The sequence below is a fragment of the Lipophrys pholis genome (genome assembly GCF_963383615.2).
Source record: "Lipophrys pholis genome assembly, chromosome: 5".
Taxonomy (NCBI): Eukaryota; Metazoa; Chordata; class Actinopteri; order Blenniiformes; family Blenniidae; genus Lipophrys; species Lipophrys pholis.
Genome location: NC_137628.1, coordinates 12254736 through 12277073, shown reverse-complemented (window position 1 = coordinate 12277073; position 22338 = coordinate 12254736). Strand labels below are relative to the sequence as shown.

The following is a 22338-nucleotide window of genomic DNA, read 5'->3' as shown; positions in this document are numbered from 1 at the left end:
GATGATTATTGGCTTTAACCACTCTCAGAAATCTCATTCAGCTCAAATGGCTTGATTTGAATTAAAATGAAGTTGCACTTGGGTGAACCACAATGAGACTGGAGTCCAACCCTGGCAGATATTACACATCAGAGAACCTGATTTCCTTTGAGAAAGTCGGAACAGACGCCTCATTTCCTCACATTGATTAAGTCTGTTTGAAGTCGGCGGTAGCTCATAGTGCCGCGATATCAAGCTAGACACCCCAATGAGCAAATTAATCAATTAATCAGCAGATATTCACCTCAAAATAAAGAGAAGTGAACACAGAAATCTTTATTGAAGATTTGATCAAAAAATGACAAGCGACTGAACTGTTTTCCTTCTTTATTTGAATGATTAGCTCATCGGCGTGATCCTGTGGTCTAACCATGTACCGACTAAAGCAAACGGCGAACATTTGTTTTCAGGCAAAAAAGGAAATTTCCATCCTCTGAATGGTTTCCAGCAGATTGCGGGAGCAGCTGCAGACGGATCGCAGAAAATGAGTAGAGTGCCAACGGGATTAGAAGAGAGAATAAATCGAATGAAAAGAGGGAATGACGGATGGAGATGTGCTGATGACCGTTACCTTGGCTGCTAACATGCCGCTGCTCCCAGGGGGTGGGGTGGGGGGTGGGGGTAATGTAGTAAAAAAAGGGCCCAGTGGCTTTAAGCTGTGGCCGGTGGGACCAGGACATGGATAATTTCCATTAGCACCATTAACTGACTCTCCTGTTCACTTCACACATTTTCCACTGAGAGTGCAGTTGATTGGGCATGTGTGATTGTGTGTGTGTGTGTGTGTGTGTGTGTGTGTGTGTGTGTGTGTGTGTGTGTGTGTGTGTGTGCGCGCCTGTTTTGCAAAGTCCCCATGTGGCGACCAAATTCACTGGTGTGTCCATGTGCATCTGCAAGACTTAGTATTTGTATCCCTCCCGTCCCCCCCCGGCGATTGGATTACCCCCAAGATGTGCTCCGTGGTAAATTGTCTGTAATAAAGGAGGAGAACTGCTGCTTCACTCTTGCGAACTGATGAAAACTATTAAAACCACAAAGTTTTCAGCAGCTGGAGTCCTCGGGGTGCACAGTGGCACAACCTTTCATTCCTCTGGTCAGATTCTTACAAACAGAAAATGGATCAGTACACACTTTGATCCCATTTAAGAAGAGACTCTGGGGAGGGCTGTGAAATTCATACAGGGAATGTGATCCAGTGTGACATAAGTGATACAATTAACACACACGTGTGCATACAGACACACACACTTTAGGTTATCTTAAAACTTTTAAAGTTATTCCACACTTATCCAATGGCTTTATGAGATGCGGTTTAACTTCATATTAACTAGTTCAAGACGACACAGTCTCAGACTAAGGTAATCTGACTCAGTGAGGCTGCTCTGAAAACCTGGGGTGGAATGTTCCTCTGTAAATTGTAACAGTGTGTGTGTGTGGAACTAGAGTTTGACCTAATTAATAATGGAGAAAGGATAAAAAAAAAAGTGTTCAAAAAATGACATTTTTAAAGGAAATTATTACAAAGTTCCTAATTTTTCATTCATACATACATGATTTCTACGTCTACCTAAACTCATCTCATGTGGTCTTTCATTTTCTTTATTATCAATATTAGCAGAGAGCATTAGCATTAGAAAAATGTCTATTTTTCTAATCTTAATATTAAAATTATCATTTCGGTGTAGCATCCCATCCCCCAGTTAGACAAGAGAGCGATGGTGAAGTGGGATGAACTCCTCACCCCCCCAGAACTCTTCCCATACCCTCAGTTCTGCATCCATAAACACTCTTTAACCCCCCAGAACCAAAATCTGCACTCTGGGTGATCGGGCCTTTTCCTCTGCTGCCCTGACACTGTAGAACCCTTTTAGCCACTCAATGACTACATTTTAGCATTTTTAAAAAACAAACTTCTGTAGCACTATGAGAATGCTCGAACATAAAGTGCATTACAAATAAATTCTGTTTATTATTATTATTATTATTATTATTATTATTATTATTATTACTCAACAGAATTTATGTTGTTAAGCTAATCCATTTTCAGCATCCACCGGCAGGCATACAGCCTTTAATGTGAAGTTAAACCTGCCTCTGGCCAGGTTTAAGTTTAACTGGCCAGGTTGAACTTTAATTTAAGTCTTGATTTACACCTGGATTAGCTCTAGTCTCTCTGAAGACTAGGACAAATCAGACTATTTTAATCCACGTCTGAGAAAGCCATTTCATTAAGTCCTGGTTTTAAATGTGATTTAGTCTAGAACCAGGCTTGAACCCTGAATGTGAAACCAGGCCAAAAAGACTAAAATTATCATGGGAAAATACCCCTGTCCCCCAGAGTTTTCCTGCGACTGCACTCAGTCCGAAGGCACACAAATATGTTTTACTTTTCCCAAAGGGGGAGGCCTGCCCTGCACTTTGCAAACAACTGCTGTTGGCCATATTATTATGTTTTATCAAACTTATTTATGAGATCCTAACTCATACATTCCTCAGTACTTTTATGAAATTCATTTACTCAAACAAACCACCAGCAGCCAAAAATATATGGCCCGCGTTTCCATAACAACAAAGACTCCAATAAGTATATCCTTCTCAAGTTTTCACATTCCTAATGGCCCACCAGACAATCAGCGATGGACAACACACCTGAACAGAAGATCAATGGGAGACGAAAAACTCTCCTCCGGGTAGATCAACAAATAACGACTAATTTCATCCATAGAATTGAGTACTGAGTGGGCCAATAAGACAACAAAGGTAAAAAGAGCATTTTGAGTGTTTGCATCAAACTGTTCTCTGCATGCCTGCATGCTTGGTTGTATCACAAAATATCTCCACCCACCAGTGGCCTGACATGGAAACGACAGCATTCCCATGGCATCTCTGTGTATGGTGAAAATAGTCAAGACCTTAATGGATGAACCAAACATTTCAGAAACGAAAACAGAAAACTGAACCCGTTTCCAGCAGGTCATTCTGATCTAAGCAGGGCCTCAGAAGGAGTAGAGCTACGTTGCATTCCCATTGGAATACCTTCATTATGCCACGCCCACGAACGCCTTCATGCATGTAGGGCAGCAACAAAGGATCTCCATCTTGTCTCTTCCGGGCCAGCTTTTGAATGGTTCCCCGGGACTTTTTGAGGGTTTTGAGCTCTACTTCCACCGTCTGCCACGGGATCTTGTGTCGCCCCCGTCTGCATTTCCTTGCTGGTGATGCTGCCCTGCTCTCTCCTTATGACAAGTCCAATCCATCTCCATGGCCTTTGCATTTCTTTGGTCTTCATGCTCCCGCAGCTGGACTCAGGCCAGTTTTTATTTAGTTGTTTTTATGGAAGGTGGACAACTTGTGAAGTACTACATACTTACTACTTCATAATGTACATCAATTATAATGTGTATTGATTTGAGAAGACCCTGGCCTACTTACAGGTTTCTGGTTCCCTCTGATCAATTTGCACTGGAGTGCCTTTGTATTTAAAATCTTTCTTCTCAAACAAAATCCATTTGCTTGTTTATTTCGCACTCAAATGCCTATAGCAGTATTCACACTAATTGTACCAGCGTTTGTTTCAATCAGACTGCAACATATCAATAATAAACGCACATCAATATTACTTTGATAAAGCCAGTTCATTTTAGAGTTTTGTTTCAATCACTGGTGGGAAGAATGAAACTGTTTGGAAACATAACAGTGCAGGTTTTGGAGTCAATAAAGGCTTCAAATATAGGGTGCGTGTGCATGTGTTTGCGTATGTTGGATTTAAGGTCTTAGAAAAATGGCCTCATTCAGAACAATCTCTGAGAACCTGTGCATCTGAATGAAAGTCCATCGAGATGTTTTCAAGAAGGCAAAGAGTAATTTCAAAAGTGAGTTGCAATAGTTTAGTTATTATTGTTCTTTCCGATCAAATCATATCACCTCCCTTCTCTCATCTTCCTCACTTTAGGGATTGGCCCTTCGCCCCTTTTATCTCTATTCATCCGGTAACTCCCTCCATCCCTTATACCTTTGGGTCGATCCATCATCATAATAACCTGCTCATATGAGTCCCCCTGCATCCCTTCTCTCATCATCCCTCTCTTCTCTCATCCATCTTTGCCTATACTTCATGGAGCTGGATAATCCCGTCTTCCCTTCTTCATTCATCTTTTTTTCTTTCCCCTGTTCTTTTTTGGTACCTTCTAACCCAAATGCTGCCTCATTATTGAAATGGCGCTGAATAAACCAGAGAGCGGTGCATCAATCCAGTGCGAGGGGATTTCAATTGCTATCATCAAGTGTTTTTTTTTCCGGTGCAGCCTCATTTGTAGCTTGTTTCTAAACTAAACACGTCTCTATCTGCCTCCATTACAGATAAAGCAATACATTTTCTTTTTTAATGACAGAAAGGATTGTCGTGAATAGAGAAGTCTCCTCTGCTCAGCGAACCACCAGATTACAGCTGTAAACATTGCTTAGGCTGAAATGAGTCACTGTTTACGTTGTATTTTGACGGAGCGCTGTGCATAACAAGCAATTTGTGGGTAAATTAAGTCTATCCAGCACATAAACTCCACTTCGCATTAGGGAAGTAAGGAAAGTTGAAAACAAACTTTGGTTTTGTGTAATGTTGAACATTTGTCTTGCTGGACAAGTGACTCCAATGTTAACAAGCAAAGTCGAATGTGTCAAGAAATAAGAAGAATTCAATTAACTTCCAAAAGAACATATTTGACTGTCTTTGTGTATTATGATCCCAACCTGACACAAGAGGTATTTTGATCATAGAAGTGAACGCTTGTTTGGTCAGCTTTAGGCATAAAAGATTTGGTCCCGATGGTGAGGGGGCATAGTGGGTGACAGACGAAGGCACAGCTTACCCGACAACGTTCTAAGTGACAACATCTCATTTGTTTCAGAAAAGTTTGCCATTTACATGGCGAATGAAAATGGTGTAGTTAACATACAAGGTGGTGGTATTGTTTGTTTTTGTAAGGACACCACACATGCGGGTGTGCAGGGAACCATACACTATAAACGTTAACACAACTGAGAGTACCAGACATTCACATGGACAGATGATGAACTGGATGTTATTAAGATAGAATCTCAACCATAAAACTACCAATAAGGATGATCAAATCAGAAGTGGGACTGGGAGTCATGCCACTCTGGAGTTGGCCAAGTTTGTTACTCCTGCATGAGCAGAATAACTATTGACCACGGCGGTGTTGCACATGCGCATTAACAACACTCTGTGGCCTCCAGCTGTCTCTGTGGGGGAGAGTCGGGAGTGAAGAATGGTTCCACCTTGGGAGCCAGTTTGAAAAAGTGATGGCTGCAGTAGCTCTGCAGTGGTCATTTAACAGGAGACCCCAGATGTGATGAAAGTTTTGTGGTTACACGAGAACGCCGTTTCACGTAAATGCACCGTTTTTGGCTGATCATCCACATGGGGTGGCATTTTTTTGTGGTCAGATGAATTCAAAGATTGCTGGTATGGATTTTCCTTGTGGCAAGGCCTATTTGAAGAGAATAGTGACGACGACAGCATTGTCAAACACTTTGACATTTCAGGGTTTTAGCTGTTTTTTTTTATTCTTTTTTCTTTTCTTTTCTTCTTTTTTAACATAAAATGGGATTGAGATCACAAAAGGCATTGAAAACTGTTACTTCTTTAAATACTACATTCTGACCGAAACATTTACAGTAAATGAGTAGCTACACACAGAAACACAAGGTGAATGGCAGAGTTGTCAGGTCAGGTCACGGCTGCTAATCAGCTCCACATCTCTGGTTCCTGAACCCGAGAATAGGGAGGCGGCCTTATGTGTGATCTGTTTCCCCCATTGGAACAAGTTACTGTCCAGAAAAAAAACAAGATGAACTGATAAGTTCTTGTGAGGAGAGTGAAGGAAGGCAAAGACAAAGAAAAGCCCAGGATATGATGAAAAACATCAGAGAGAAGGAGGAGTTTAGACGACTGAATGGTGCAGATGACTGCAAATGATCATTACGAAGAGGAGAAGATAATGACTGATGCATCATGAATGCTTAGTGCTAATAATAGACATCGACATAAATGTATTTGTGTCCAGCCAAATTAGTTTTTCACCATATGAAGAAAAAAACATTTAAAATTGCTTGCTTTTTATGTCATGGTATTATAAGCAGTGGGAGGTTCAGCAATTATAAAGGAAGCAAAACAACATTAAGTTGGAGCGCCGGCACATCCGACTCAAAGAGCACTCATAGCTTCTTAAAATGATTGCCTGCCAGGCACAATTTAGACACATAAAGCACAAAAGCAACAAGCTCTGATCATTCTCATAAAAAAAGGACACAGGCTAAGCAGTGAGTGTTTGGGGGAGACCGGGCAACGGGGCTCGGCGAGCTCAGAAAACACTTCAGCCATCATTTCCGTGACGGGTTTTGGTTTGGTGAAGAGGTTTTGTCAGGATTAGACCAATTTACTGTGAATGAAATTACATTTTTGGAATTCTAATAGCACTCTGTCACGAGGAATTTGTTTCCTCGGATAGGATGGGACTACTCAGATATTATAATACTTGCTGGTACACTCAGGGTGTGATTTTGTTGGGAGAAGTTGGTGGTATCTGCCTCTTTCTGACATACGTATCCCTCCCTTCGTCTGATTCTTTTTCACAGCCAAATCTACGTCCTTTTCACAGTGATGTAAAGCTACCAGACCAGACAAAACAGCATCCATCCAGCTTTGATTCCACTTTATCCTGTTTATGGTCGCGGGGCACAGGAGCTAATCCCAGCTAACAATGAGAAGGCAGGCTACAGTGCGCCACCTTGTGGGCGTGACAACAGTTAATGAGTTTCAGTCAAATTTTGGACTTGCCGTTGGTTCAAAACAAAAATACCTTATGTGTCAGTGACAGTCGTAAGCGATACATTCGATTTTTTTGGCATCTGTTATAGTCTCTGATTTTCTTTTGTCTTATTTACAAGTATTGCATCATTACATTTATTCCGTTAATCTTTAAAAAAAAACCGAAGTTGTCAAATGTTCAGGCAAAAACAAGCTTAGGCCCTGTTTACACAACAATGTAAATGCAAGTGAAAACGCATTGTTTTTGCATATCGTATTCACATGGCAGTGTTTTGAAAATGATATCTATTGTTTGTTGTTGCAATGAAACCACACACACATGAATGCAGAGAACCAAACGCTATCAACATTAACAATGGCGAGTAACATGGACATTCGTACAGACAAACGACCAAGTTGTATTGCTATTACGGTAACTCTCAACTATAAATCTACCAAGTCCCAGGAGATTATGGACTGGGAGTCTTGACTCTCTGGAGGCCGCTCATTTTTAAAACATAACCTCTGTGTTCCACCTTCTTTTTATAACTTCTTTCTTTACACTTTGTGTATTTAAAAACACATTTTCTTTGCAGCTGTGTAGTTTCATTCAGATTCTATTTAAAAAAAAGGAAAATTGTTCCCAAGCATAACTGCACCTGTCAACCACCAGGCAAGCACATGAAAACACACAAAAAAAAAGCGTAATTACAGCCTGGATGACGAGATGTTCGAAAAGCATTTGGCAGTCAAGTTTTATGTTGCTCTTACGGAACAGCCGCTACAATAGTGGCCCATTCGCTGCAGAATAAATAACTGTGCGGCTCGCTGTCGATGCTTCAACATTTGTTGTGAGCGCCAATAAAGCCAGCAAGGCACCTGTTGGCAAGGTGGAGCCATCATCAGCAGATTCAGAACAAATCGCACAATGACATAACACTGAAGCTATTTTCTGGAGCCGTGTTCAACTGAAAATAGACACTGAACTCCCTTTAAAAAACATGTGCAATGATTTGGAAATCACATGAACACATGTTTGATTCATAATTACCCATCAGTAAGATATCCTCCAGTTAATTTCTGTTCTAAAGGACACGTCACGTTACAAAAAAATCTGGGACAGTGCCCTGTTTATAATTTCGTGCCGTACCTTTTTCTCTCACCTAATGTGAAGCTCATTATCCCACAAATGAGGAGACACATTGCTCGTTCATGGGTAACAAGTAAAAAAAACCACTTTAAAATAGCATTTAACTCGTTCTGAAAAACAGTCTTGATCCCTGAAATATTGCAAGAGATCTTGTGGAAGGATTATGAAAATATTTTTTTACTAGATAGATAGAGAGAGAGAGAGAGAGAGAGAGAGAGAGAGAGAGAGAGAGAGAGAGAGAGAGATAGATAGATAGATAGATAGATAGATAGATAGATAGAAGTCCACTTGTATACATTTGTGTATACATAAGAGTAAAAGTAAGAACACCTGTACCCACTGTTGACAAATGCTGACTAGGACAGACTACATGGATTTCAATGAACTTTTTTCTTTGCTTTTTGCTGCAGCTACACATACAGTAGGGGCTTGGGTAAATAGTTTACTGAGCACAGAGTTCAACCAGGATGGAAGGAGTTTCTTTACATACATCCAAACAAAAAGACCAAGAAAGCAGCTCCTCAGTTCATCGAAATCAGGGTTTAAGCCTTGTCTGGTTTCCACTGCCTTCAACGTTCAAGTATTCAACTATATATCATGATTACACATTACTTCACATGTTTGACTGTGGTGGTTGATATTTCTAAAACTCAACTCCTTTAAATCACTGCAACTGCGCATGCAGTTTCATTGTGTTTTGGATGTCTGTTTACATAAAAATGCTTACAGCCACAGAAAACGCAATTTCTTTGGAAAACAACTCCCAACATGGAACTTTTTAAAAATGCTCTGACTGTTGTCTCTTTGTAAACTGGGGAAAATACAACTTTTTGAAAACCCTGTTACTCTGTCTCTGTGTACACAGGGGAAAATGCAATTTTTCTAGAACACTGCTACTGCACATGCGCACAATGGCCATAGGAAATAGTTCTTCAATGTTGGCCTCCAGAGTGTCATGACTCCCAGTCTATATTCTCCTGGGACTTGGTAGTTTTAGGGTCGAGAGTCACCTGGAATAGCAATCCAACTTTAACTGTTTAAAGTGTTAATTTTCTGTGCGGATGTGTCCGGTTTCAAAAACAACCAACCACAGACATCATTCTCAAAACATTCCCATTGTCGCGTAAAACGGGCCAAAAGCCTGTTTTTGGCTGTTTTACATAACATATATACTTTTGTGCTCAGTGTTTTGCTTACGCTTGTTATTAAACATCGCCTACATCTTGGTATTTCATTACTTTTACACCACTTTGACTAGCCTTGTTGCTGAAAGGTGCTATATGAATAAAGCGACATCCCTCCCCACCCCCGATATATTACACTTCTCTGATTTATGTTGTGTTTATTCTGCGCTGGGCTGTGCTCTGCTGTGTTATGTTGTTGAGAAGCAAATACATTTGGATAGGCCGAGCGCCCCAGTGATTAAAGATAATCACTGCTGCAATCAAGTGAGTGTCAAATTAAAAGCAGCAAGTAACAGCAAGTAATAAGTAGCTTGCTGCCACCTATTTGGCGCGCGGCCACAGACAAGGTATTTCTGGCTCGGTGAGTCATGTTCTGCACTTTCCCGCTCCTGGGCAGGGGCCTCTCCATGGCACTGAATGCAAGCCGCAGATGGCGATGTATGAATGGACTTTTTTTTTTTTTTCACTTCATGAGGAGTTCTCTTATAAACAGCAAAAAATACTAATGGATGATGTGTCAGGGTTGAGCAATGTACTTGGCAGCAACGTTTTGTCTAATTTAGTCATGAGCATACAGCTCGGACCAGCTATCAGGTGTGGACAGTCTGTGGGAGGAAAGGGAAGTCCCATCTGAGGTGGGCTGGAACCTTACTTGGTACTCTGTTAATTGCTTTGAGCGGCCGCAGCACCCTCACTGTTCTGATGGCGGTGAAGTTGATGTTCTGCAGGTCCAGAGAGTATTCCACCATCCTGGAAAGGGCAAGAAAGAAAAATACACACGATAGGAATTAGCAACACAAATTATTTGAATTGTTAATCTGATGGCTGCATCGTGGCACAAAGCCGATTCCACAGAGGCAAAATATGCTGAATGAACAGGAGCACATGGAGGCAACTTTATTCAGCTGTTTGTCGCTATGCAGAGGTCAATAGCATTAATGGATGTTGGGTTTTTCCTCTGTTAATGTAGTGTATTTGTCACAATGTAAAGCTCCACATGGCAGAGTGGTGAGGCAGTGGCAGCTTTTCTGTGTTGAGTTTTCAAGATCTCCCTGTGCTTGCATGGGAAAGAAATAGGGGGACACTGTGTGTCAATCAGGAATTCATGATTTATAGCCCTGAAGGGCAAAGACTGGGGGGATGGGGATGGGATACTTCCATTTTTTATTGCTGTTTGACCCTTCATGCCATGATTTATGACCCTTTTATGACCCCTTTGATGTTTTCCAAGCATTGATTGTTTGGAATCTTGATGATTATGGCTTACAGCAAATGAAAACCCAAAATACGGTATCTTGTAAAATTTGATGATTGCATTAGACTGATTTAAAAAAAAAAAAAAAAAAAGATTTTATCATAAAAAGTGACAGATTAGTTCCAACATCCTGCAATCCTGAGTTGTAAGGGCAGTTTTACACAATTCCTCAATTATCATTGAAGATCATTTTTGATCACATACTAGATGTTTCTGATGTTGAAGATGCCAGAGTGAACATATTCATCTCGTTCTTTCTCTTCTCAGCTTGGTGCCAGATGTGACAAAAAGTCACAAGGAAAACAGCTAAGTGCTCCTAAAAAGAACAAACCCCAAGACAAATGAAAAAAAGGAACAACTATAACCCGTTTGATCATCAGAGAGGTGCAAATTCGTGAACTTCTGCCTTCAGTTGGTTTAATACACTCCTCCTCCCAAGTTTGTTCCCATTAAGAAGCCTAAACACAGCCGTGCACACTCTCGCACAGTCGGGGTCCAGCTGTGCTGGACCTAATATGAATTAATGAGCTGAGAGTGTGTACCTAATAATGCAAGACATTCAAAGAAACAGGGGTCAGAGAAAGCCTCTCATAATATGTTGGCAAAAAACAAGTGTCTGCTCCTGTGTCTCCTAAGCACACAGTGGGGACCAGAAAGCCATCGATTAGTTTGCAGCTGAACATAAATATTAATGTGTGTGATTATGGTGCTTTTTGTAGGTAAAGTTCCAGAGTGCTGCGCCGGCAGCCAGAATGAAAAGGACTTCAGTTTGACCCAGCAGGAAGAAGGTGTCAAACTATGTATATACAGTATATGAATATATGGAGAAATCCTGCACCGGGAACCGCCTATACCTATTAGCACATGTAGCCAAAGCATCAAAGTGCATCCTGTTGGTTTGATGGAGTGCGACTGTGAAATGAAACGCGAAACCCATCCAAGATGAAAGCAGAACAAAAATCGGACGTGGATGGAGCAGACAAGCTTGAAGTAAAATGAAATGTAGACACAGGGGAAACTAAGGCCCCATTTACACGACAACGTTGCAAGTGAAAACTCATTTTTCTTGAATTTCAGAAAAGTTTTCAGTTTATGGGGCAACATTCTTAAAGCGATGTCCGTTTACACAGCTCCAGGAGAAACGCTGAAAACGATGTAATTAGCATGCCAGACCATGGGTTGGCGCTGTTTGTCGGTTTTGTAATGAAACCACTCACACATGCATGCAGAGAACTATAGTCTATGACTATTAAAAATGGCGAGGCATTCGTGTGGACAGACAACAAAGTTGGATTACTGTTACAGGTCACTCTCAACTCTAAAACTATCAAGTCCCAGGAGAATATGTACCGGGAGTCATGACACTCTGGAAGAAACATTGTTGCTGTTAATCTACTCACACATGTACAGAAGAACTATTCACCACATCCGTAGCACTGTAAACCGGTGCATACGATTTAATATATTTTTGTCTAATTTTTATTGCCGTTTTGGGGAGACACTGAGGAAGAAAAACCAGGTAGGAGAATGTGAGACGCTGGGAGAATGAGATGAGGACGGGTCAATCAAAACACGAATGCCAGTAAAACACCAAGGCTTGATTGAGTGCAATATAATGAAGGCAATAAAGCAAGACAGAGAGAGAGAGAGAGGTGAGAGTGGAAGAGGAGGCCCAAGGGTTTTATCAAGTGTCGGAGATAATTACAACGTCAGGAACATAGGAAGACGGAGGCAGAGAGAATATGCATGTACCTGGCTGAACAGACGAAAACTGCTCTCAAGCTGAGAGAGGGGAAGGAGGGTCGACGGTTGTCAAGATGTTGGAAAGGAAAGTACAAGAAAACTGAGGCAAGTATTTGACAAAAACATTCGACTCCTACCAGGATATGTTCCTACTCTGTGATAAGAAGGATGTTTCAACTGGAGCTGAAGAGCCTACCAGCTGATTTTTGAAGCGATTAAACGGCCCTGGTCAATTATTCGTTTTTGACTTAACGGCTCGCAAATTGAATTTTTTTCTTTTCTTTTAATGCTCTGCCTATGTGTGAATGGGCAAAACATTTTACTTTCAGTAAATGCCTGGGCTCCGTCTCCGTGTAGTAGATAAACAATAACAACAATGTTAGCCTCCAGAGTGTCATGACGCCCAATCCATATTCTCCTGGGACTTGGTAGTTTTATTGTTGAGACTCACATCTTAGGAGTCCAACTTCATCATCTGTCCACATGTATGTCCGTGTACTCGCCCTTGTTAATCTTTACAGTGTATTGTTCTCTGCACGCATGTGGATAGGATTTCATGACAAAAACGAAATGCAGCACCTACTAGTGGGCCAACATAAACGCCACATTGTTTTCTGCATTGCTACAGTTTCTGTGTAAATGGGCACCATTTTCAAAATGTTGCCATATAATTGTGAAACTTTCCTGAAACAAAAGAAGCAAAAACATTTCACTTGAAACGTTAGTCGTGCAAACGGTGCCTTACAAATCTTCCAAATTGATTGACCATCTCATCACGAAGTACCGTTGGAGGGCAGCTTTTTTTTATCAATCGTTTTGGATATGAAAATAGAAATCAGAGCTGTAGAAATGTTCCAAATTGATCTTCAGAAGTTCAGCTTCCTTTGATTTGAATGTCAATATGAGAAAGCAACGTTAAACCTGCAACAAAGCTGAATTCTTTGAACTCCAGTTTTTTCACGCGAGGTCAGGAGTGAAATGCGTGAACAGAACACGTTTGTTCAACGCGTCACAATCCAGCGACCAAACCTCGGCGTGGTGACCGAACCCCTGAACATGCTTCAAAGCATCTGCAAGCTGGTGGATGTGACTCAGCGAGCCGTAAAATATAAATCCCTTCTGTTTCTGATTTATTTATTTTTTTCGTAGTGCGAGCGCAGTCCATTTATTATCCACTTTCGGGAAAAAGCATCTTGCAGCATCTTTTGGGGGTTTCAGCTAAATACACAACAATAGGGGAAGTGGTACAATAGAAAAGTAAAATATTTTGCACTCAGAAAGTTCTCCTGTTCTCCCCTGACATTGTGATGAAGACTGATTATCTTTACAATGGCACCTGATGAGGGCTGGTGGCCTATCCAGGGTGTACCCTTCAGGGCTTGGATGAAGCGGTTATAGGAACTGGACTGGAGCGAATAGTTTGTATTTGAAGCTTTAAGCAGTAAAAATTTGAAAATGTTAAGGTCTGGGTAACTTTGACTCAAAATGGATCGAGGGAATGCTGCCTTGGCATTCGAGTGTCGTGTCAATATTTTACCACACCACCGTTAAGAAAGACACTTCATGATGTTTATTATGTTGTTGTTGATTTTCCAAAATCCAATGAAAGTTAATTGATCTAGTCCTATCCAGGAACGAGTAATCAGACTAAGTCATGTGTTTTGACACCATCAGGCCGGCTCTTATTTTCGATTCAGCTCTGTCACCAGTAATGTTTTAGAAGACAGCAAAAGCAACCGGCCTTTGACATTGTATCATGTGAAAATTAACCGTATATTTTCAATCCGAGTTTCACTGCAGGTTACTTATACTGGAGCTTGTTACAGTTCAAAAGCCACATGCTCCCTATAATGAAGGTAGATCCTGGAAGTTTTCATATTTCATGCACTTTTTACAAATATCCTAATTATGTCTAAAGAAAAATAAACGATTTTGTCTTGGGGACACAAATGTAAAAGAAACCACTCAGGTTGCATCGCAGAGCAGGTAAAATATGTTGTCTGATACCACAACACACCTTCAGAGGACTTGACTGAGGGAGTACAAATGTACAGCATCACTTCATGAGCGGCTAATCTCTGTGATCCACAGTGTTAACAGGGCAGGTGACTGGAAGTGTATTTCGTTGCAATTTCTGATAAGTAAGGTAAATTTAGCTTCACAAGGTCACACACACACACACACACACACACACACACACACACACACACACACACACACACACACACACACACACACACACACACACACACACACACACACACACACACACACACGAGTGTCAGACTAAATTTAGTGTCTGTCTGTGTTTGAGTTAGTACTGCTCCCCAACCTAACACCGTCATGAATATTTGAAGAGAGTGATTTGATTACATTTAAACCTCAGTGACCCCATGAGAGGAAAATGTTAAACCCCCCCCCCCCCCAGATTCACCAACCCTTTTCTTTTTTGGGGGGGTTCCTCACTCGGGTTTGGAGAGGAAAACATAAAAATGTTGGAAGTAATGCAGAAAGGAGGCTTTAAAACAAAAATAGATTACAAAGACAGTTATTATGATTGTTTAGTTCTTGATTGATTGAAAAAAGTGAAATGCTTCTCCTATAAAAGAGGTAGATAATTGGTTTAATCATACCAATCCAGAACACTGGATATTGAGAACTTAAGACACAGGGTATGAGTCCACATTATAGCCATGTTTATCAACCAAAGGGAAAAAGCATACTTTTAGTTTTTTTGTTTCACATTTACATGGCAATGTTTCGAAAACAATGTCCATTTACACAGTATCGGCAGAAACGCTGAAAATAATGTAGTTATAGCATGCCAGGCCATGAGTTAATCAAATTAGTCGATTTTGTAATGAAACCACAAACAAAGGCACCGAGAACATTAACAATGGGAGGACACAGACATTCGTATGGACAGACGCCCAAGTTGGATCGTTATTCTCGGTGACTCTCGACTATAAACTATCAAGTCCCAGGAGAATGTGGAGGAAACATTAAACACTGTTGTTATTGTCCATCTCCTCGCCCATGTGCAGAAGCACTATTTACTACAACTCTGTTGCACATGCGCTGTGGCAGCTCTTCGAAAAAGTTGTGTTTTATCCCACTTCCACAAAGTCGGATCACTTTCCAAAGGTTTTATTTTCCAGCGTTTCCATGGAGTGCTTTTGAAATGTTCCACCTTTATGCATTTTCAAAGAAATGCAACTTCAGTGGCTCTGAAACACGGACACCCAAAAGACAACAAAAGCTTTCAATCTTTACACTCTAAAATGTTGTCCTATAAACAGTACCGAAGCTTCGTTTGACAGTGTAAATACATTTTTTTCTTTTCAATTCAATTCAATTCAAGTGGTTTTGCCAGTTATTATGCTATGACTTCAGTCACCTTCATGCTGATGAGAACAATAGTCATAAGAGAGTGACACAAATAATATCTGTCCTTCCGAAAAGACCTAATAAACTAAACTTCATAGCTTGTTTCCATATTCCACAGCTTCAATAAAGAAGCTATTTTTGAATCAAGTGGACTATACACTGTGAGATATTGGCACAATTGAATGGAAAACAGGACTTTGGTAGAATATCTTTGATGGTCTTCTGATAGAGAATTGATGAGGTTCATGGATGTTAAATGTCCCGGTCATGCAACCTCCACCTTCCTCAGATTATTGCTCATTACACCCAACAGATTCTGAACCTGTTCAAAAGATTTTGACAACTTTCATTTGCGAAATAGTCTCATAGTTATACTTAAGAGCCCTACACTCAGCTCAAATGTTTCTCAAGATAGTTTCCATGAATTTCAATGTGCAAAAAAAGGGTCGGCCTGGTCTTCTCATATGTTTGGGATCTCAACAACTTTTCCATTGTTTTCATGAGCTCTGTTCTGCTGGATGTCTGATAAGGAAGGGATTGCCGGTATTTATATTCTTAGTTTTCCTGCAAAACTGTCGACTGCTTCATGACTTCCATGTGTCAGATAATTGGAAGTGCTCAAATACTATAATTTTAGCTGGGAAATGTCATTTGAATATCAAGTAAACCAAATTGTGCTCATAATTCTCTACTGCTTGAGTCGAAGGCAAAAATATCCCTAATTATTGTTTTCTTGCATTTTTGTATTTCCAATTACTCACAAGCTGTCACAGCACAGTGGATATGGTCTTTCAAGCTCAATTTATAATGAATCACATCCTCTTTAATTAAATGCTTTGTTTCATAAACAGGGTTAAAGGATTGTGATACTGTCTCATGTATCACAATTATGTGATATCACACTGTTACCATTACTTAAAACCTCAAAACTATGAAAGGATGAACAAAAACATGAATATTTAAAGGGTTGTTTAAAAGAAACCTGAGTATGTCTTTTAGTTTAAATTCTTCAACATTTCATTTCACGACAACTCAGAACACACACAGTATTTATCAACCAGCTGGGTGGTTTTCTCGTCAAGCAATACATTGTAGACTTTCTCACCTTCTTAATGTGTTTGATCAGTTTTGGTGTGGAGAGGTGGGCTCGATACACAGCAAATCATCCATTCTGATTTCTATTTTCATATCCAAAACAACTGAATTGATAAAAACAAAGCTGCCCTTCAACAGTACTTCATGACGAGATGGTCAATCAGTTTGGACGATTTCTAAGGCTCCGTTTGCACGACAACATTTCAAGGGAACACATTGTCTTTGCATTTTCTTTACAGACATGTTGGTAAATGATGTCAGCCCACACAGAAACAGACTGTGTCACTAGTCCCGCCCCTTTTTAGCTTCAGAAAACACTTCAATTGGTTGTGAGTTTGTCCAGTCCAGTCGTAACACAACAAACATTTTCGGTGACTTCAAACACACTTGGGAGCACAACTGTTCAGAAGCTGGCGTCAACTCAACCAAACTTAATCTCTGAATGATAACAAAGAAATAAAAGTTTTTTTAAACATGAACTATGTGAAAAACCTAAAACATAAAAACTTCACTTGTAAACTCTACAAAATATACTTTTACTTAGTGGTAAACCGTTTTAAATCTATTTTAACCAGTATTTTTGCCCACTTTTAACATAAATAGAATTACTGGTTCTGTCTTTTATTTACAAATTTTATTTTCTTTTTTACACAGGGGTACACGATGAAAACAATGCAGTGGGCATGCCAGGCAAAGAGTTGGCACTGTTTGTTTTGTGATGAAACCACACATGTGCACAGAGAACAATACGCTATAAACATCATCAACAGGCGACCAAGTTGGATTGCTAGTGCAGGCGTCTCTCAACAATAAAACTACCAAGTCCAATAAGGAAATGGACTGGGAGCCAGTCCATTACGTTGCCGTTGGTTATCTATTTGGCATGTGCAGAAGAACTATTCACTATGGCCATAGAGCACATGCGCAGGAGCAACGTTTTCAGAAAAGTTGCAATTTCAGTGGCTCTGAGCACCGATGTTGTGAAAATAGACAGCCAAAACGCAACGGAAGTTTTGTGTTTTCACTTGAAAATGAATGCGTTGCCTTCTAATTATGCTACAATTACTGGTGTATGGACTGGCTGCATTGAGCACATGAACTTGCAGCAGAATGACAAAAGGGGGACGTGGAAATCTGTGGCAACTGCTGAGAAAATATAAGCAAACAAGATCAACATACAAGTGCATTTCCACATAAACTGCTCTGTGGGGATGCACTTAAGGCCAGCCGTGCTTTGAGCTTATTGATAGCAACATGTTAGCCTCCCCATAACAGTAATTCTAACATGCAAATGTGGTATAATGGTGTGTTAGCACGCTCATAATTGCTAATTATTAATCCACTTTAATGTGTAAGCGTTAATCATACCTTATGGAGCATGCACATCCTAGATGTGCCACACACTGCTAATCCTCCATGTGACTGAATGGAGCTCATGCTACATCTGAGTTAAAGGTTATAAACCAAATTAAGGCTGTGAGGATTAGCAGTCAAGCCGTTTATCTGCTGTGGTGGTTGACAGGTGTAATCATAACAGCCAGCCAGCCAGTGTTAGCCATAATATATCTTGATAAACAGCTCTCTAATTGGTGCTACACACCAGAGATGGTTTCAGAAGAAGCATCATCAGCCTACAAACTGGATATAGCACATTGCAGGCCGTTTCCTTGCTTCTACGCTGGCCTAATGGGCAGGAATCAACTAATATGGCAATTACCAGAGTGCTCTGAATGTCTCATTTTGTGCCAACCGGCCAGACTAAACTCCTTGTAGAGAAGATGGCATCAATTATTAAAATGAGATTAATGGATGCAGTGGATTTTCTGTCCCAGAAGTGGTTTAAGAGTCAGAGAAGAAAGAGGGCAGTGCACGTGCACACCGGCACGTGAGCACCAAACAGACACACAATCATTTACCAAAGCTGTGATTCTCTCCTGCTCTCTTTACCTTTTGCCCACTGCCCCCGTCTTGCATCTTTTCTGCTAACTTTCCACCTCACACACGCTCTTTTCTCTGCATCAGTTTATCCAATCCCTCCCTCTGTCTGTGCATGTGCGTGTGTGTGTGTGCGTGTGTGTGTGTGTGTGTGTGTGTGTGTGTGTGTGTGTGCGTGTGTTGATTCCGTTGTTGTTTTAGAAAGTGTCATGTGGTGTCAAAGCTCTAATGAGGGACTGTTACATCCCCAGCAGGGTACAGATGGTCACATGCAGTCATGAGCACATGTATCTTTGGTGTTTGTTACTATTCACAGAAATGTGGATATCTTGTCAAATGTGACAGCCAGCTTTGTAGAGAACATATTCTTCCCTCCTGTTAGATTGGATACAAATCACTTGTAATCCTTTGACTGTGTGACAAATATTATAAAATTTCAATTGGAGAGAAAATCAACTCCCTGGTAACATCATTAAGCAGTCATGGTCAACGCTTGTTGCAAATAGCGAGTCAGCCAATCACATGACAGCAAATTGACATATAGACAAGGCAAAGATGAGCTGCTGAAGTTGGAATCTAACCAAGAATGGAAAATAATATGGAAGATAAACTGGTCTAAGGTTACAAAAGTAAAAAAAAAAAAAAAAACAACTGCTGATGGACTTGTGTTTTCACTTAAAACCATCTCTGGAGAATATAGGGAATGGTCCAAGAAAGAAAATACTCAGTGAGCAGCAGTTCTCTGGGTGAAAATGTCTTGAACTCAGAGTAGATGGACTGTCTGGTTGGAGATGATAGAAAGACAACAGTAACTAATAACCACTGGTTCGAGCCAAGGCGTACAGAAGCTCATCTGAGCTTTTCTACCACAGTGAACCTTGAAGGTGACGTTCTACAGCAGCACGAGACCACACCGGGAGTCAATTAATTCTGTAAGCAAATAACAGGAAACTAAAGTTCTGTTTACATGATGTTTCGAGTGAAAACTCATCATTTTTGTGTTTTCGTTTCAGAAAATGTTCACGTATATGGGGCAACATTGTGAAAAAAATGTTCATTTACATGTTTGTACAAGTTATCCTGGAGGGCCACTAGTAGGTGCTGCTGTTTGTTATTGTAATAAAATCGCAAACACATGTTCGGAGAACAATACGTAATAGTACACAGAAATTTGTATGGACAGACGAACAAGTTGAATTGCATTACACTACCTCTCAACTATAAAACTACCAAGTCCCAGGAGAATATGGACTGAGAGTCATTACACTCTGGAGGCAAACATTGTTGTAATTGTCCATCTATCCGCACATGTGCAGAAAAACTATTTGCCACGGCTGTGGTGCACATATTTTCAAAAAAGCTGCGTTTTCCCCAGTCTCCATGGAGACAGAGTTGGGTTTTCTAGATCAAAATGGAACCAAGGCATTTTCCAAAAAGTGTGCGGTGCATTTTTGTGAATTTGCATTTTCCCCGATTTAAACAGAGAAGGATTCAGGGTGTTCATGAACATTTGTGTTTTTCTCAGTTTACATGGAGACAGAGTTGAAGCGTTTACCAAAAGTTGGATCCCCCCCCCCATTTTCACAGAGACGGAGTTGGAGTTTTTTTTAAAAGTTGGGTATTCAGTGGCTCCAAGAACCATTGTCATGTAAACAGACATCTAAAATGCAATGTTTTTCATTTTCACATGATAACATGGTGTAAATGGAGCCTTAATCTATCAGTGGTAAGAAGTTCTGTAAAAAACAACACTCACAACACTATTTTGTGAGGAAACAAATAAAAAACCCTTTGTCTATTCATTTGAAGAAAAGCACTATCCTGATTGAAGGTAATAAGGATAAAGCCACAAAACATACACCAATGTGATCGTTTACAGTATGTCTCCTTTCCGGATTTGACATATTGCATGCCTTGGCAACTTTATCAGCCATGAATACAAAGGCATCTGTTTCGACAGTTGGTGCTCTACAACACCAGGCTGATCTCTCATGCTTCGTTTACTATAATCTTAGTGTCAAAGACTACTGAGGATCATTAACTTAACAAACCCATGCATCATCTTCCACTTAGACAAATCATACTATGTGACAAGACATCAGTTTGAAGGACTGAAATATAAGTGCTAATGCAATGGTGATAATTATGTATGGATGACACACACACACACACACACACACACACACACACACACACACACACACACACACACACACACACACACACACACACACACACACACACACACACACACACACACACACACACACACACACACACACACACACACACACACACAAGCTGAATTGAAGGGAGTTACAATTGAATTGTGTGTTTTCATTAATCAGCCTCACAGAAGCCTCGGGTTAACAATACATAATGGAAAAAAGCATAATATAAAGATCAATTAATAGTCATCTTGATCTGCTTCATGTGCAGTTCCCTTCCTCCTTTGCTTCTCTCATACTTAACACATCCACCAGAGGGTGCCATGTACAAAATACAGATCAAATTTTTTCTGTTGTTAAGCACGAGTAGTATAAATTGTACGTGCTTTGTAAAACTTCTGGCATGCCTGTTTCAATCATTAATGCTTTGGCTCCATTTACAAGATAATGTTTTCAAGTGAAAACGGAAAACTTTAGTTGCGTTCTGGGTGTCTGTTTACTCAACAATGGTGCTTGGTGCCACTGAAAATACAACTATTTGAAAACAGCTCCCAAGGTGGAACTTTTTGGAACGTTTTTGGACACCCTCTCCGTGTTAAATGTGCAGGGGGGAAACACAACTAAACACAAGGTAGGGAAGAAAAAAGAATAACACCATAAACAGGTTTTATTGTTTTTTTCTTTTCTTTGAATGAAGTTTTTTTCATTAAAATAACTGCTTAGGACCATTGGCTCACCTGGTTGAATAAAGGTTAGATAAAAATAATGAAACATTACAGAAACATGTAACTGTAGGCAACATATATTTCTGTTGAAGAAGCAACGATATGTGTGCATTTAAAGTCCAACCAAAGCAGATCAGCATCAATTACAGTCTCCCATCTGCTCTACATACTCATATGACGTTTGGCAGCTCACAATGTATTGGGGAGACAGATAGGATGTAGAGTACAAACATATGTTTGATATGAGGGATGCATATTTATAGGACGCAAACGTGAGCAAGTGTGCATATTCATATGTAACGTTAATAGAAACAATGTGTTAACAACGGAAAACAGATGGCGAGACAAAAGAGAAGTGCACCTTCAGTCATAAGTGCAATCCCATCAATATATGACGGAACTGCTCCAGACTGAGAGGGAAGTTTCCCAATAATCTGTCATTTTGAAAGGTGGAAAACTGACTTCAACTTACATTTGAGGGAAACTAGAAAACCGTACTCAGACCAGGTTTACGTGACAATGTTTCAAGTGAAAACGCCAAGTTTTTCTGTTTTCATTTCAGGAAAAGTTTCACATTTACACAGCAACGTTTTGAAAACAATGTTCATTTCCAAGGAAATGGTGGAGAGGCCTGAAAACAATGCAGTTAGCACACAAGGCCACTCGCGGGTACTGTTGTTTTTGTACTGAAACCACACATACACGCTACCAATATGGATGGGAAGTAATGACACTCTGGAGAAAACTTTATTATTGTCCATCTACTTGCTCTTCTTCAAAATAAGTATTTACCACAGCCGTGGTGTGCAGGAGCCATATTGCTATAGAAAT

At 40.3% G+C, this 22338-nt stretch overlaps 1 protein-coding gene across 1 annotated transcript in view; it reads right to left on the bottom strand.

Annotated features, from left to right (window-relative positions):
• Positions 1–22338, bottom strand: part of LOC308110400 (voltage-dependent T-type calcium channel subunit alpha-1I-like) — a gene marked incomplete at its 3' end in the record, with an annotated part of 220532 nt that overhangs the window by 137684 nt on the left and 60510 nt on the right. Inside the window, exon 4 of the mRNA XM_080464661.1 lies at positions 9852–9949. Coding sequence (XP_080320787.1) covers positions 9852–9949 — 98 coding nt within the window. The remainder of the gene's footprint in view (positions 1–9851; positions 9950–22338) is intronic.